The sequence below is a fragment of the Amblyomma maculatum genome, chromosome 1, assembly GCF_055883805.1.
Source record: "Amblyomma maculatum isolate TAMU_Amacu chromosome 1, ASM5588380v1, whole genome shotgun sequence".
Lineage (NCBI taxonomy): Eukaryota > Metazoa > Arthropoda > Arachnida > Ixodida > Ixodidae > Amblyomma > Amblyomma maculatum.
The window spans coordinates 258,723,756-258,740,868 of NC_139344.1; the positions used below are offsets into that span (position 1 = coordinate 258,723,756).

Below are 17,113 nucleotides of genomic sequence, written 5' to 3' on the forward strand. Positions count from 1 at the left end.
AGCGAATGGTTCGCACGGGCCAACACACGTGAGATCGACGGCAATTCGGACAAGTATCAAACTACTTGCCAGAACTAGAAATCATGAATGTCGGCGATGTCGACGGATGGCCACAGGTCCAGACGCAAAGTACAGTTAGTCGTCTGCAACGTTGGTCGTCTGCGCCTAGCTTGAACAGGTCCGCGTCGCACTGTTTTGCATTTCTTCATGTGCGCCCGATTTTTCGGGCAGGGCGTCGACGTGTACGCTCCTCAGGAATCTGCCGACATAATGGCAGCGCACGCACAGCCGCTTGTTTGCTCGGTGGATCGTCGAAAACGACAAGGCACTTGCTCAATTCAGCCTGGCTGCGTTGCCTGCCGTCTGCTACTATCTGTTACCAGCGACATCATCATGGCGGATTACCCAGCATGCATCGCTTCATGCAAGCTCCCAATGTATACTGACTGAAAAAATGCAGGTTTAACTCAGTAGTGTTCGCAGGTTCTTACATATATACAGGGACTTGAATATTTGGGGGCTGGAATTTAAAAAAATTCCTATGCAAAATCTACTGCTCCATTCGAGCTGAAATAACGTTCACAAAGCAGCAAAATATCGTCTACGTTATCTGATAGGTGATTCAACATCGGTACTTGCCTAGATTTTCCGAAATCGAGAAAAAACTGCTCTCGGCGGCGTGCACAATTTTCGCAGAAAAGAGTTGAAAAGCTATTTTGACATGATACGTCATCTGTCGAGCAGCGAGACAAGCTCCATCCCGGCCGTTGGCGCGCTTTTCGCAGAAGAGAGTTGAAAAGCTATTTTGACATGATACGTCATCTGTCGAGCAGCGAGACAAGCTCCATCCCGGCCGTTGGCGCGCTTGCCTCGCTGCCCGACAGATGACGCATCATGTCAAAATAGCTTTTCGACTCTCTTCTGCGAAAATTTTGCACGCCGCCGAGAGCAGTTTTTCCTCGATTTCGGAAAATCTAGGCAAGTACCAATGTTGAATCACTTATCAGATAACTTAGACGATATTTTGCTACTTTGTGAACGTTATTTCAGCTGGAATGGGGTAGTAGATTTTGCATAAGAATTTTTTAAATCCCAGCCCCCAAATATTCAAGTCCCTGTATATGTAGGGAACAAACGTTCCCAACACTTGTTTCTGCACGCGCAAATGATACGATAGCCCAAAGCACAACGGGTGTATTCTGCTCAAACTAGTGCAGTTAACCACTTCCGTGCAGCAATATGCCTGGAGGAATACCGTTTTATTCTGTGCGACAGAAACGGCAGGGTCCTCACATGACGTAGACCTTCTCGGCTTCGCGCAAATCGAAGGAGTCGCGCGAGCGTGGACATGTGACACGTCCGCGGCGGGCGACTGCACGCAGCGCCTGCTCGCCGTACACGAAGCCGTTGGGCAGCACAAGCGGCTGGTTGTGCTCGTTGAGAGGCTGGCCCGAGATACGGCAGACGAGGCGTGACTGCGAGCAGTGCGCGTACGGCAAACCCCGCGCAAGGCAATTGAGGGCGCGGCTGCACACGGGGCAATCCGGGTTGCGTTGGGTCTCGTCGTAGCACTGCGGCGTCTTGAGCGCCGACAGGCCAGCCTGCAGGGCCACGGTCAACACCGAACAGCTGCTCAGCTGGTAGAGACGGAGCTGCTCTTGGCGGAACTGCTGCACCAATAGATCCCAGCGACTGTCGGCCAGCAGCTCCCAACGACTGTCGCCGAGCAGCTCCCAGCGGCCGTCCGGTGGCCGGGCACCAGGCAACGCCAACAGGCTCATCACACGCTGCACCTCGGCTAGCTGTGCCTCGTCTTCCAGCGCACCGAAGTGACGCCGAGCGTGCCGCACGGCCTCAAGCCGCCGGTCGCGGCGCACCAGCTCGACGAACTCCTGCTGCCTCAGCTGGAACTCGAGAGTGCTACGCAGCTTACGCAGCTTGGACTTGTTGTCGTGACACCAAGCCAAGCACTTACTGGTGTCACGGCTGGCCAGGGAGTCTTCAACCTCCTTAGAAACGAGGAACAGGTCCATGTTGGTCAGGTCGCGCAGGCCACTGCGCTCTGCCAGCTTTGCTGCCGTGCCGTAGTAGCCCGCGCGCAGCAGATGCTCCACGAGCATGCGGTCCAACCGCTGGCGCTTCCACTGTTCGCCGCCCGTCTCGAAACCCTTGAGGTGCTCGACGCGTCGCTTGCAGGCCGCTGCAGCCTCCAGCTCCTCGGCGATGCTCTCAGCGCTCTTGCGCCGCAGCAGTTCCAGCTTCTCCAGCAGGCTGCCCAGCTGGCCGTGCAGCTGACCGGCGGGCGCCTTGTCCCGCAGGCTCTTTTCCAGCTCAGCAGCGCCGCTCTGCACGTGCGACACCTCCCGATCCATGCTCTTTTGGGCCGCTCGAAACTTCTTGTTGAGGATCTCGTATGGCACCTAAAAATGCCGAGTAGCTTTCAGCCGGCACTCGCCAAACGCAGCAACGCTCAATACCCACCTTTAGCGTCGGGTGCTCCAGCGCCTTGATGTCCGACATTTCAGCTGATTCACCGCGAAGAACCGACGACAAAACTACAGCGCCTTCGGCGCCCAGAATGCTCACATGAAGCGCTGCGCGTTACAGCGAGCAACGACCCGGGAAACGAAGTGCGAAGCGGTGTCGGCGGCGTTGCGTCGATTCAAAGCAGCCGACAGCTGAGCTGGCTGAGCGACGCAGAATAATACGAGCGGAACGATATTTCGCTCGATCGCAGCTCCTCGGCGCCGAAAAGGTCGAAGTCTATTTCGATTCCGTGCCACTAATCGTCAACACAGTCATTGGCCACACTAAAAAAAGAAAACAACGTTGCGCATGATACGTTGAAAAAAATGATTTAAAGACAGCAGCCCATTACTTAACACTATCTACAAGCACAAGAACGTCCAGTCTCGCAAACAAACCCCTCGGAACGAGATTACACGAGATCGCTTATCCGCCTCTCTCGTTGAGGGTTTTTGGCGTTCTTTCGCTACGTCATAGGCTCGTATATTCGTTTATTTTGGGTCTAGCTCGCTGAACCCGTGGCGGGTGGTAATAATTTCACATACCTTTTAATCTGGAACACATAAGTAACGCGATCTAACAGCAGTATCTTGGATTTTGTTTTAGGCTTTACGAGTAGCTCCACTCGCTGCACCAACGCATTACCGGCCATAGTCGTCAGCCTTTGTTTGCTAAGTGAGCGCCTCGACCCAAAAGGTAAGACTTGTCATTGGAAAGCTGCTGTGTGTGACTCTTATGCTGTGCCACTGAACGATTATTTGTGAACTATGAGTGAATCTAGGGTCCCTGCTTGGCGCTGCATGTGTGCATTTGTCGAAGTGATAATTGGGGCTGAAAGGCTTAGTCAGACATTACTTGTTGACCGCTCCCCAAGTGATCTTGCTTAGCAGGTAAATAAGTAGGCTTGAGCGACGGCCTTGCATGTGCTGTGACCGTGAGCGACTGTGAAATTATGGCTGTGCAGTCGAAGCGTCCCGCAGAAGCGCGTGCGCACGATCCACCGTGGCGTGAACAAAGCACGCGGTGTTGGCATTCGAAGCATGTTCTTTGACTTTATTGGTTTTTCGCAGCACGAGCGCACGAGCTGTCTCGCGAGCTCTCGCGCTGCGGTTCAGATACCGTTGGCGTGTTTATTTGTGCCGTGGTTGAGCGAGATTTAACGTTGCATTTGGCGGGGCCATTGCCTGACCTACATTTAGCGTGTATTTGCCGTCCCGGAAGTTTGAGCGCGAAACAAGATCGCACATTCCCTTTGTCCAAATTCGCATTCCATGGCGGCATCCAGCCTGCGGCAACGTTGATTAGGCTTATTTTGTGCGCGAATCGAACCCCGCCGAGTCATTTTGCCGTACATCGTGTGCGCCACATGCCGCGGCAGCCATTCGGGGAGGGGTCTGGCGGCGGGCCGTGGCGGCAGCCGGGGAGGGGGTCCGCCGAGGCCGGCCGGCCACCCGCCTGCGCCTTCGCGACGCCGTCGTAGCCCCCGAGATTTGGTTGTTTGTTTCGTGTGCTGCGGCGCTGGCCGAGGCGCGCGCAACGTGCCGACGTGCTGTAACTGGGGGCGCCCGCGGCGCTTGACCTGTCGCAAGAAAAACATGGAGTTTCGGCGGGCTTTTCCCCGTCGTCTGCAGCGGGGAGCCATGACGTCATTGTGCTTAGACGCCCCGATTGGCTCGTGCGCGTGTCGCTTCGATGGCGCCCGCGGTGGAGCCCCCTTTGTTTTGGTCCTGCGTTGTTGCTGCACGTGCCCATCTCTCTCTGGCATTTGCAGATCCTGCGAGAAATGCAGCATGTGGGCTTCTGCCGGTCCTGATTTGCAGAAGCCAAGCGGGCTGTTTTGAACTGGAACAGTGTGAGTACGCCTACGCTGTCGGTTGCCGCACCGACTCGGACCTGTTGCGCGGCGCCGCGTTGTCACCTTTCCATTTTGCGGGGCCTGCGCCGGGCTGCTCACGCGCGCAGCCCGCGAGCAGCCCGGTCGGGCCGCTCGTGCACTGCGGCCGCTTGCACCGCTCGGCTTTGTGCGTGCGCGCGCGCGCGCGCCTCTCGCTGGCTGCGCACCTCGCTGCACGCGTCGTCGAGCGGAGCTTTGTTGATGCCCGGCGCCGTTCATTGATTGCGCGTCGGCAGTGTGTCGCCTTGCTCTCGGGCGGCTGCAGTGCTCGATTTGTGCCGCTTCCCGGGCTACATTGTCTACAGATATCGGGCTCACTCGCTCGCTGCACTAGACTCCAGTAACCCTGCGCCAGGTAAACTGGCCATTTTAGCGTACTCTTGCGGGCGAGGTTAATGCATTGCAGCTATCCTGCGGTGCTTATCTTGTCAGTGAACGGAAATCGGGAAGCGTTGCGTTTCTCAGCGCTTTTGTTGATGCTTGACAGCATATGCAACCGGAAAAGTCTGTTTATTGTCGTGTGCAATAGTGCTCATACAAATGGTGGTATTGACATAGCGTTGATGAATGAATAAGCACAGGTACTTTCATATCGCGTTGAATGATTTAATTGGAAGGCCACCTGGCAGTTTTTATGAAGTTTAAAGTATGTGTTTAGGGGATAATTTAATATTCTATCAGGTGTGTATACATGATTTATTGAATCCGTTTATTACAAACATGATGGCTTTGTGGCCTAGTTACGTACACGTTATCGGTTTCAGTCCATTCACATTTAGTGGGATTTGTAGCACTCTGAACTGATCAGTTGCGTTTATCGCCTGAGTAATTACATGTGTATGTTAGCTGTTTAAATTTTGTGTTAGGGCTAGAATTACGGTTTATCACCAGCACTATCAAGCTGATTTGCCTAGTACGCGAGTTTTGTCAGCCATTGTTTCAGTATGACTATTAAATGAATTATTACCATGTGCAGCTTGATTTTTCTTGCAAGTTCTGGGATTGTGAATTAGTTAATTTTAGTTTTCAAACTTGTAAAATTTGGTTAAATGATTAGGCATTCCAGCTTCACATGTCTTCGTTGATTTGCCATAGGCTTCTATTTTTATTTGCTCTCTTCTTGCATGGTTAGTATCTAGGGTTGACCTATTGAAAGTTTTCAGCAAGTTCATTGTACTATTCTGCTATTATGAATAAGAAAATCAACTGGTGTTGCTGTTCTTACATGTTGAAAGAAAATACTACTGCATGCTCATTGAGGACTGAAGCTTTCTGCATACAGTTATTCCTGAAGGGAAGGTTTATTACTTCTCAAAGCATTTCTATACATTTATAAAAATTTGGACATGCGTGAATGATGTGTACAAGTGCTGTCAAAAAGCTTTTTACTGGTTAGTTATGGAAGTTTGTAAGCTTGATTATAAACACTGCTGCAGTATGTTACAAGCATGTGTGATGAGGCGCATATTTCGTTTCTGTGGTCATCAGCTCAAGGAGCAGCATTAAGACTATAGCAGTTTTTACGTAACTGCAGACAGTCTTGTACATACTAGTTGATTTCGAGAGCTGGTTCACTAGGCTTGCCACTGCTATTGTACGAAGTGAATTGGTTTCATGTAATAACATGATTGGCATGCTGAAGTGCTGCTGCTTAATTTTAAACAGCTTCAAGAATAAACAGGTGCTTGTGAGAGTGCACTGCAGTTTGATACCATCCTGATGGATCCAAATATTGTACATATTAGGGTTATAGTGATAACTGGTAAATGTGATTGGAATTGCAAGGTTGTTGTAACATAATGTCGGGGAAGGATGGGAAGAAACTTGAGATTGTACATCTTTTATGGTAGTGTTGTACATTACTTAAAGGTACATGCTCTGGTTGTAATAACTTTCTGATTGGCTGGAAATTCTCAGTGCTGTTATTGGAATACAAGCCCAAGGAAATTTACCATATTGCTTGGCATACATGGTCGCAGTTAAATGTTATGTTTATAAGCTTATCCACAGCGGGCTAACTGTTGCAATGTTGACCTGTTCATTATGGATTGAAGTGAGAATAATTTTTCTCTCTGGCCTATGCCAGCATGTGCCATGGGTCATTGGTTGTCACGGCTGCGTCTGTTCCGATGGTACTTCTGTTTTGACCCATGTGACATGTAATCATATGCCACAAGAACTGCCACTGGCAAGTTTCCAGGGTTTGCCCTCAGGGGTACTGGACTGAGTAGAGCTGGCTTGGAACAGTCAGCTGTGAAATTGAAGGCTGTGCTGAAAGACAGGTTCATGGCAGGGGCCTTATTCATTCACTAGGGCATATACTATGCTTGGCAGTTGGGAAACATCAGTGTGTGAGAAGTGGCATGAGGTTTTTTAGTATAAACTGAAACGTTGAGCCCTCTTTTTACTAGAATTTTTCCTAGAGTTTCATCAGCATTATGTGCTTTTGCAGCTTTATTTTTGTATGCTTGCAAGCCGAATGAGCTCAGGTGCTGGATTAGTTACTGCTGGGTCAAGTTCTTTTTTTCTCTTGGGGAGGGGGGCTCAGAATCGAAGAAGGTGGTTTGCAGAATATCCATGGCCATGAAGGTGGGAGTTTCACAATTGTGATAAGAATGTAGCTAAAATATCATTCATATTTATGCGCTTGCTGTGATGATGTGATAGAAGCGATACCAGTGGCATAGTGTTATGCAGTTCCTAGTGCTCAAAAGTGTTCACACTGCACTTCATGAGGCAAAGTGCACACGCTGGTACCTGCTTGTTTTGTGGGGTTTAACGTCCCAAAGCGACTCGGGTTATGAGAGACGCCGTAGTGGAGGACTCCGGAAATTTCGACCACCTGGGGTTCTTTAACGTGCACTGACATTGCACAGCACACGGGCACCATCGAAAAACGTGTGGTTGTAATTGGCTATATGGAAAAATTTCAAGACATGCAGTTTTTCTTACCTTGCATATTTCAAAGGAGAATTTGTAGAATTTTAACATATGCATATGCATTGAAACAAGTTGTAATATGGGTGTTTTAATAGCAGTGTTCTTAAACCTTTGCTCTGTTTAGGGAAAGTTATTAACTTTAGTTTAATCCCTTTCATCCTGGTGTCTTTATATGTTCCACCAAATATGACCAACTGGTTGGTCATGCAAAAAAAGGAAAAACAAACAACTCTAGCCTTGAATTAATATGCAAACGTAATGCTCCCCACTTTCATTGATATGGCAGCAGTATTTGATGCTATTTTAGCTTCTGTATTCTGATTAGCAATCTGCACATACTTACTGGTCAAAGCTGTAGGTGTTGGGAAACTAGCGGGATTACATTCTGTAGCACAGTGTATGTGGAGTACCTCAGTTTTAAAAGTTTACAGGGCTCTATGTGTGTACTCTGCCTTTTCTTATGTGTTGCTGTGCTTCTTTGCCTAGTCTTGCAGCTGCAGCCTTGTACATGGGGCTAGTAGTTTGTATTAAATCAATAAAAAAACAAAGTGCAGATGGTCTCTTGGTGTTGTGTACAGATGCTAAGCTTAAAAGTAGTGTAATTTTTTGCGAGTATTTATGTCCCTTTGTTCTAAAGGTTGTAAATCTGCTTTCAACCAAACATTGCTTCGGTTCGTTTTTTAAATTGACTTGGCAGAGTGAGTGACGGTCAAAGTTAAGCAGCCATCCTTTCTTTTGAGTCACTGCATATGTCTGTTTCTGTGGTTTAATTGGGTAGTGCATGCTGAGCAGATTGAAGTCAGTCTTCCTAGGTGGAGGGTTGTGGATGGACATGTGTCACTGAACATGACTTTAGCGCCAGGATTGGCATTGTTTGCTGTGTGGGCCCCTATTGAAACTCTTAGGTGTCTACCAGATTGGATGGGAGCTTTGTGTGTTGGTGTTTTTCTGTTGCCTTTGGGTGGCCAAATTTGGCATGGGACAGGTCTTTGGGGGAGGTAAGTGCCAATGACTCTTCCTGGTGGATTCCTTTTGAAGGTTGTTGGTACTGCAACCAGGACTTGGTGGCAATTTTCAGGAGCAGGTCAGACTATTCCAGTCCTGCCATCTATGTGTGGGTGTGTTAGGAGGGATTGCATGCCATGTTCCTATGACTAGGTGAGCATTGTATGCTTACAATAAGGAAAATGCCCGTTACATGCCCTTTGTGTGTCCAGTTTGAAGACAGCATGTTTTGTGGCTGACATTGCGGGCAAGGTCTGTGGCTTGGGTATGCATGGCTTGGGGGGTTGCATCTGTGTGCATCATTTGTGCTTGCCACTTGCATTAATTTTAACAGCTACTGTGGCTTTCTTTCTCTATTAGGCTAATATGCTGTGTCGTTTATTGTGGTCTTTATGGCCATATTTAATGCTAACATTCTAAATGATATGCCTTTTGGACTTTAATTGAATGGCACAATTTGAAGAGGTTACCTTTCGCCTAGAGCACATCATTTTTCAGTAAAATTCCCCCACTCTCAGCATTGCAGTTCCACCAGCAGTGCACCAGACTCTACCTGTCATTGTATGTTGGCTGCTGTTTTCTTTCACCCACCTTTAAACCCTCAACATTGCCCCTGTGACTTGAGGCTCCTTCCATTATGAAGGAAAATCTTGAGAGTGCACACCACTTTGCGTCTGACCAAGAGGCCACCTATTTGATGTGTCAATGGTGTCAACAGAAGCCCTCATTCTGTGATGGCATGCAGAGACAACTGTGTGAGCAGTGGAAGTGCATTGTTGCTGGTTGGGCTGGAATTGAGAGATATGTTCCTGGATAAACTCTATTCCCTTCTACATAAGCTCTTCTATTTAGTTCAGGAAAAGGCAAAAGCTAGCATCATCGTAAAAACTGTTTTCTACTTGCTGGTAAGTTTTGTTAGAGGTCGTTTATTGGGAGCCAGTAATAAGTACCCCAAATTTCTTTTGCATTCTTGTTTCGGCACGCATGTTTATGATTTTGTTCTGACATTGAGTGAAGCGCGTGGCTTCCGGCGCAGTTGATTTAATTCAGCATTTGCCCTCTGGGGCTTGTGCAGTAATTTCAGCCTTTTATGAAAAGTTGCTTGCAAGCAAGTAATGTTCTGTGGTGTTGAGCATTTGTCTATGCAATAGTCAGCTGCTTTTGTGAGGTGGAGAAGAATAAGGGTATAGTGCAGGTATTGTCTCTGAGATAGATCACAGTTCCAGCCACTGATCTTGGAGTACATAATTCTGTCTGTAATATCTGAATAATGGGATGAGAAAAGAAGTTGCTTCTAAAGTTGTTAGAATGCCTACAGAGCCACTAAAATTGGATAGCGTTGTCCTTCCAACTGTGCTGTGCTTATGTGCCAAGATATCTACTATACCTTGCTGCAAATGCTCTGGCACAACTGTGAAATTAATTTTTATTTGTATGGTGTGCACAGCACTAGACATGCTTTGAAAAATTTTGGTTTGAGGAGTGAAACTTTCTTAGCTGAGGTGGAGGAATGTATGAGTCAAGAATAATTGGTTTTCATTTCTTAGCAGCTGGTATAATTGTTATGAGTATAGCATTGTTTAGCTGGTTCATGGGTGTACTTCTTTTGGAAAGTAGCACAATTGGGCTCGTATAATGTAATTAGATATTTTCTTGTTTGAATAGGCCGGGATGGCAGAGCTTAGTGATTCAACCATTATGATGAGCACATGTCGTGTATGGAGGTTGCAGATGCTGACCACTGTGAACCTTTCCATACCTATTGCATAATGCTTAGTTTAGTCAGGTTGTGGAAAAGTCATTTGTGCTGTATTGTTTGGTCGGTGAGGCTTTGGATGTTGGCATACGTGGGAATTGTCAGCCTGTTAAAAGGTTTCTCCTGGTAATCTTTCTAAGAAATTGTGCCGGCTCCAGGCATTGCAGCTGTTGCACAAAATTCTCCAAGTAACAAGTTACCGAGCTTACTTTCAAGAGGCTAGTATTCAGTTTCGATGTGCATTTGTTGTTGATGAAAAGCTGTTCTTTAAATCAACCATTTATTCGACTGAAAAGCTGCTGTGCCTAAAGTGTCTCGTTTACTCCCCATTTCGTGTTCCATTCCTTGCAGGCCAAGTCAGCGTTGGAGGGAAAGGCAGGTAGTGTTTAAGTGTACCATTTGTAGGCCAAGTGGTTGAAATCGTGCTGTGCCTTTTGAGCCTTGTGGTGCGTTCAGCAGCGGTTGGTGGGTTGATGTGTGCAGGCAAGAACCTTCGGGTGAGAGCGCCAGCTGGTCAGTGGTGTCACACCTGTCATGGACAAGAAAAAGCCCCTGAAGCGGCCGCGCATGGACAACCCGCCGCTGGGCGCACGGGGCCCCGTGGCCAATGGGCCACTGCACGCGCGGCCTCTTGTGGCATTGCTTGATGGCCGTGACTGCTCTGTGGAGATGCCCATTCTCAAGGACGTGGCCACTGTGGCCTTCTGCGATGCCCAGTCAACGCAGGAGATACACGAGAAGGTGCTCAACGAGGCAGTGGGTGCCCTTATGTGGCACACCATCACACTCACCAAGGAGGACCTGGAGAAGTTCAAGGCCCTGCGTATCATTGTTCGTATTGGCTCTGGTGTCGACAACATTGACACAAAGGCGGCTGGAGAGTTAGGTAAGCACTGCTAACAAAAAAACTGCTGCGAGGCTGGTAGGTGATGCTGTTTTGACGCAGGCATTGCTGTATGCAACGTGCCTGGCTATGGTGTTGAGGAGGTGGCTGACACAACACTCTGCCTGATTCTCAACCTCTACCGGCGCACCTACTGGCTGGCCAACATGGTGCGTGAAGGAAAGAAGTTTCAGGGCCCCGAGCAAGTTCGTGAAGCTGCCCAGGGCTGTGCCCGAATTCGTGGCGACACTTTGGGCATTGTGGGCTTGGGTGAGTGAGTGAGTGCTCTGAGCCCGTCGGCTGGTATCTGAAGAAGCTGTGGTGTTGCAGGGCGTGTGGGAACAGCGGTGGCTCTGCGTGCTCGGGTCTTCGGTTTCAACGTCATCTTCTATGACCCCTATCTGCCAGACGGCATCGAGAAATCACTGGGGCTGAGCCGGGTGTACACGCTGCAGGACCTGTTGTTTCAGAGCGACTGTGTGTCGCTTCACTGCACGCTCAATGAGCACAACCACCACCTGATCAACGAGTACACAATGAAGCAGATGCGGCCCGGGGCATTCCTGGTGAACACCGCCAGGGGAGGACTCGTTGATGAAGCAGCACTGGCTGCTGCCCTGAAGGATGGCCGCATTCGGGCAGCAGCATTGGATGTGCACGAAAACGAGCCGTACAACACTCTGGCAGGTAAGTTGCAGCCAGGCTGCACTCTTCCTGCCTTGCATATCCTTGAATTGGGCAATATTTTAGCTGGCTGCTTACTGTGTATGCAATGTTAAGAGTGGCACATGATTTTCAGCCTGGGTAATTGCTGTTTTGTGAATATTTTCATTCAGTTAACATATTTTTATGTTGCGGAACATATATCTTGGCAGCATCTATATGGAGGTGTGATGTCCGGAGCCATTTTGTGTGGTAAAATTGCAGCATTAACCATATGCATAAGTTTGCTTATGAAATGGAGTTTGTGCTCTACAGACTTTAAAGTGTGTTGGTGGTTTAGCTTTCGTGATACAGCATAACCTTGTTGCCACAACCTATATTTGCATATAATTGTACCTCATATTAAGATCCCTGTTATTGGGGATAGGCTTTTTTTTTCTTTATAGGAAAAGCATATTTTACAGAAGGAAAACTGTTATAGTAAAGAGAATTTTGTCGTGGTGACATATTTCCCATGGAATGACGACATAGTGGTACACACACTGTTCATGATAATAGGGCTCTTTCAGAGGTAAATGAATGCTGAAATAGAGTAATATGCCTTAGCCACCAAGCTCTTCAGTGTGCAGCGCACACAGGAAAGGTAAACTGGCTATAAACATCAAAAGAAGACAGCACAAGGTACTGAGAAAGTAAAGATAGTAAAAATGCAGTAAGTTGTAGAAAATGGAAGAAAAGCAAAAATGTTCACAGCACTGGGCAGTGCAAATTGCAAGGCAATGGCAGAAAGAAGTGGAAACACGTCAGTATAGCATGGGTGTTTCTGCTGCACTTGATTTTGCTCACGGCTGCTTTGGTCTCTGCATGGTATCAAACTTATTATATTTGCAGCCATTTTGCATTCATGCAGATGTGGTACTTCCAAAACGTAAATGACATTGAAAATGTAATACTAACATAAAGTGCGTTACATGCAATCACCAGCTGACGAGAAAGACTGATATAGCGAAGACTTCTGCTGGTCTGGGTGACTTTACTGCAAGGGGTCTCGTTCGTTACATATTTGATACTATTTTTGATACTCTTTTTATATCTTGTGTATCACTAATAGGTGTCGTCTGTGGAAACGGAAAATATTGTAATAAAAATTAGTTTTTGGTGTATTATGTTCTTTGACAGTAATTGATGCTCGGAAGATAAATGGGCCTCTTTTCCAGTTAGTATGAGTCACTTTGGGCAGTTGACACTCGGTAGCACACATGGAGTTGACTAGGAACAGGCAATGCCATTGTCCTGTCTTTTTTCGTTGGTTAGGCAGATAGGCGACATATCTCACTGTTACGCTATGTGCCCACAGAAATTTTTTATTGCTGGCATGTCCGAGAGATTGCAGAACGTTTGTTTACTTCATTGCCGTGATGACGGTCACATTGTCTCCACACAAGTCGATGAAGTAATTACCACCGGTACTGTCAAATGCCATAGCTGATGCATTTTGTTCGTTTGGAAAAGCAAGTTCTACGGCAGGCCATAGTTCTAGGGAGGCCATAGTTCTAGGGAGGCGCAAGTGAAACCTCGGTTTTATAACTATACATCCGGAGTACTCAAGCCAATCTCGTGCGTTCACATGTGGTGCCTTTATGAAATAGAGCAGCAACGTCCTCGTCTGCTCTTGTAGAGAGGTTTTCCTAGTTTATAGCGTGGCTGTATCGTGGCAGTCTTTCAAACTGATGGTTTGAGAAAATTCTCTTATTTATCGCTGTTAAGTGAAGGTAACGTCTAAATAACCAATTGGAGAAATTTAGTCTGCCTGAAAAAAATTAATGTTTTATTTTTGTTCCTTTATTCTGTGCTTTAACGCAGAATATTCTGTCGTCTGTTAAGGGGAGATGCGGGTCGAAAAACGCGGGTTTCGAATCGAGCCTCGCCATTGGCCGCCGCGCGCATGTGGCGAAGCCCACTTGCTGGCTCCATGCTACGTCGAGGTGCGTTTCCGAGTGACGATGGTTCGGCAACTTTATCTTCGTCATGGATGAAGCACAATTGAACCAGCGCAGTCACCGAGGAGTGAAATACCGTTCTGTTCACAAATATAGAGGACATTGGCGAAAATCGAAAGAGAAGGCTCGTCCAGTGACAACTCGACCTGTGGCAGTTAGGCCTAGTGGAACCGACGCCGATCCCTCCAACGTTTCAGATGCCTCCGAGGAATTTGAAGCGGGGTTAGACTGTGTGAGTGCCTCGGAAAAAAAGGTTGGGCATTTCTAAGGTGAGGAAATAGCCTGCGATGAGGCGTCATCTGTAGTTACTGACTTGGCAGCGGTGAACGTTCTTGTGGGCGGCGCGATTTGCCCAAGCCAGCGTTCAGGACTTCCAGTATTCGGGAACCGGCCGCAAAGCGCAGACTCGCTTCGTTTCTTGAACTACTCTGTGAGAACTCTGCCTGCCCGCAATGTGTGCTTTCCACAACATACTGATTGCGGCGAGTTATGGCGTGCAGGGATGCGAGCAGAGATTGACAGCGGGAGCTCGGATGAAAGCTTCGCCGTCAACGTCAAAGCTGCTGTGGCGGCCTGTTTTATAAGAATTGGATATGAGCAGCTAGTGCGATTTTCCTCAATTATTGGACTCCACAAGCCAATGCATCATAGCTTGGCACGTCCAGAGAAATAACAATGCAGAAACAAATGTCCTTGAAGCTGACTGCGGAAGCGAACGCAAATCGCCGCACACTGAAGAAAAAAAGCGCATGTCTGAGTCCACTCGCAAGGGTCATGAGGGAGCGACATATGCTGCAGGAAGTTTCTAGTGCCAGTGGCTGCTTTATGGACAAGTTTCTTCTTTTGTTCCAAAGTTTGATCGGAATTGAAGCTCTCTTTTTTAAATAAACATGCAATTTTAACTTCAAATGCATTTTTCTCAAAATGCAATTTTGGGCAATTTTCAGCGTTTGCCCTTCATGTTTTTGGTACTTCTGATGCTCATATTGAATGAAATTTTGCACACATTTTCTCTGAGGTATGAGGAGTGCCATTATCTCTTTCAAGAATAAATACTGATAAATATTTACAAAAAAAAAATAATTACCACATGGTGGTGTCTTGACAATGTAGACTTGCCAGGTTCAAATTTTTCACGTCATTAGCATACTTAATATGTACTTTATTATTAGTTTTTGGCACTCTACAGTTTATATGGATCAAAATGGGCCATCAACGGTGTGTGTTTATGGAAGTTTAGTATGACAAAGAAGGGGGGCAAAAGAGTGTATATTTTACACACTGTCATTGAACAGAACAAAAACTATGCAACTTACAATAAACCTAATTGCTGATTTGAAATCAGCATAAAAAACTGAATTATTAACCAGAGTTTCATAGCTCTAAGTCAAATATTAAAGAAAAAGTGTCTTCTAGTAGCATCTCCCCTTAAGCACATTGCCGTGGAAATAACAGGTCGGCTTTCTCAAGCGCGCAGAGCTTGTACTTTTGAGTATAGAGCAAAGCCAGTGACAAACTGATAATCATTGCAGTAGCTAGAAAATATTGGAAAAGGCGTCAAATTTTTTTATATGTAGTCAAGTGCTCACCGATATGTAGTCAAGTGTTCACCGGCGGGTTCGCATGAAGAGCATAAGTTGATAAGTTGATGTGGTTGTCTCATTGACACCACGGTTAGTGCATACATAGCTACTTTAAAATGCAAATAAATTGCATTACTGATTGTGTTATTAAAATTGAAAGAAAAAACCCTAAATAAATTGCATTGTACTGCTCATAAAATGACATCAGAGTGATCACAGTTACTTTAGAATGTATTTCCTTTCAGACATGAAAAGGCACTGGGCACATGTACTATCCCTTCAGATTTCTCAGTTTACTGCATTGTAGGAGCAGGTGAGCTGCGGAGTGTGCATTGAAATATTTTCCCTGGTTTGAGAAGTCGTCTGCTCTATGCTGCATGGTCGTTCTACTGATGTATTTTAGGGCAACCATGTAATCTGCATGGTTCAAAATTTCACCAGCTTTGGATACAAATAAGGATTCATATTATGGGTTGGTCTGGGCTGGTATGAAGTGCCTTTTTTTCAAATTTGTGAGGTTGCAGCTGAGGCCAGATGCACATTGCCTGTGTGTGCAACTTTGCTGGCAGCTGGTCTAGGCTTTTTGCATGCTGCTGGTGCTTTACAGAGCACCGGATTCCATATAATGGAACGCAAGTTTCGTTTTTTTTCGTGAGCGCATTTGTTCAGAAGTTTGTTTTGAAAGCAGTTCATAGATTGGCAGTAGTGCAATGGCTACATCTGTTAGCAAGTTGTGCTTAGGTGCTGGCTATCCCAATTGCGGCAGTGCCATTGTGCCAGCACCATTCATTACTCATTGCCAGCTGGGTATATCGAATGGTTGGTGTGTTAACCTGTTGATGTCATGTGGTAGCAAGTGTCCATCACAGCTTTCTTTGTGCTGTCCATGTTCTCTTTCTGCAATTTGAGAGTATCGATTGATGCTCCCTCCAAGGCTTCCACCATTGTTGGTTTTGTGCTTGTGCACCAGGCTCTGCAGTACAATTCCCATTTTCTTTGATGGGGCTGATAGCCTTTTTTTTTTTTTTTTTTAACTGCTAGGAAACCATATAAGCCTTTGCCTGGTTTATGATTTCAAAATTGAGGCTGTCGCCATCGCAAAGGGCAAAGGTTATGTCGCTCAGTTGATCTTTGAAACAAAACGAGAGCTACATTCACCTGCCCTGACCTGCATATGAAGCCTTCCGCTGCAGCTAAGCCTAACAATGGTGAAAGCGATGCTTTTGACGGAGCCAGCTGGACACTTGCATTTCATTGACAGTATAGACAAATTTGTCCGTGCATTAGTAAAAAAACTAGAGATCTTTGAAAAAGAAGACTGAAATAGTGCACATTTGGCGAGCGCCTTTATCTCGGAGGTAGGTGTCGTGAGCATACTGGTGTGCAGCGTGGCATGTGTAGATGACGCAGACTTTCCATCCATAAGTTGATTGAAAGGGCTCTCCTTTCTGGAGTTTGTTGCAATTATGCATCGTCGTTGGCATATTTACCGGCTTAGGCACACAGTACCAATGATGGAGTGCACTCTTCGGCCAACCTCTGCTGTCAAGAAAACTTGTCTTGAGAATGCCATTTAAAAGAAAAATCCGGAGTGAAAAACTTGTATGACTAAATTCTAAAGCTGTTTGCTTTGTCAGAGTAACCTCGCCTGCATTTCATGTGTTTAGTGCCTCCAGAACAGCATGTAATATAACTTCCAATCTTGTTTTCTTCAACTTATCTTGGGCTGGACATGGCTTTGTGCACATTTTATGCTTTTGTATTTGTTCAGTCAAGACCACATTTGGTGTACATAATCTTTAAGGGATAATACATACCCGAATCTAGGCCGGGTCGCAATAAACCCTGCCGGACACCAACCTC

General features: G+C 46.7%; 2 protein-coding genes across 5 annotated transcripts in view; one reads left to right on the forward strand and one right to left on the reverse strand.

The window, feature by feature from the left end:
- Window positions 1-1,230: 1,230 nt before the first annotated feature.
- Window positions 1,231-2,620, reverse strand: Kaz (E3 ubiquitin-protein transferase Katazuke). The gene is made up of 2 exons (XM_084590981.1): window positions 2,482-2,620; window positions 1,231-2,420 (listed from the first exon to the last, which is right to left on the reverse strand). The coding sequence occupies exons 1-2, from the start codon at window positions 2,518-2,520 to the stop codon at window positions 1,290-1,292; spliced, it is 1,170 nt and encodes a 389-aa protein (XP_084447107.1). The 5' UTR covers window positions 2,521-2,620; the 3' UTR covers window positions 1,231-1,289.
- A 300-nt stretch (window positions 2,621-2,920) lies between these two features.
- Window positions 2,921-17,113, forward strand: part of CtBP (C-terminal binding protein) — a 59,514-nt gene continuing 45,321 nt past the window's right edge. Inside the window, exons 1-6 of one of the 4 annotated variants that reach the window (XM_084590977.1) lie at window positions 2,921-3,054; window positions 3,133-3,222; window positions 4,298-4,378; window positions 10,605-11,007; window positions 11,068-11,274; window positions 11,335-11,691. In XM_084590977.1, the coding sequence (XP_084447103.1) occupies window positions 10,656-11,007; window positions 11,068-11,274; window positions 11,335-11,691 (916 nt within the window). In that variant the 5' untranslated portion in view covers window positions 2,921-3,054; window positions 3,133-3,222; window positions 4,298-4,378; window positions 10,605-10,655. Of the gene's footprint in view, window positions 3,223-4,297; window positions 4,379-4,756; window positions 4,776-10,472; window positions 10,497-10,604; window positions 11,008-11,067; window positions 11,275-11,334; window positions 11,692-17,113 lie in introns of those variants that run through there. The other 3 variants (XM_084590978.1, XM_084590976.1, XM_084590979.1) reach the window with 3 other exon arrangements.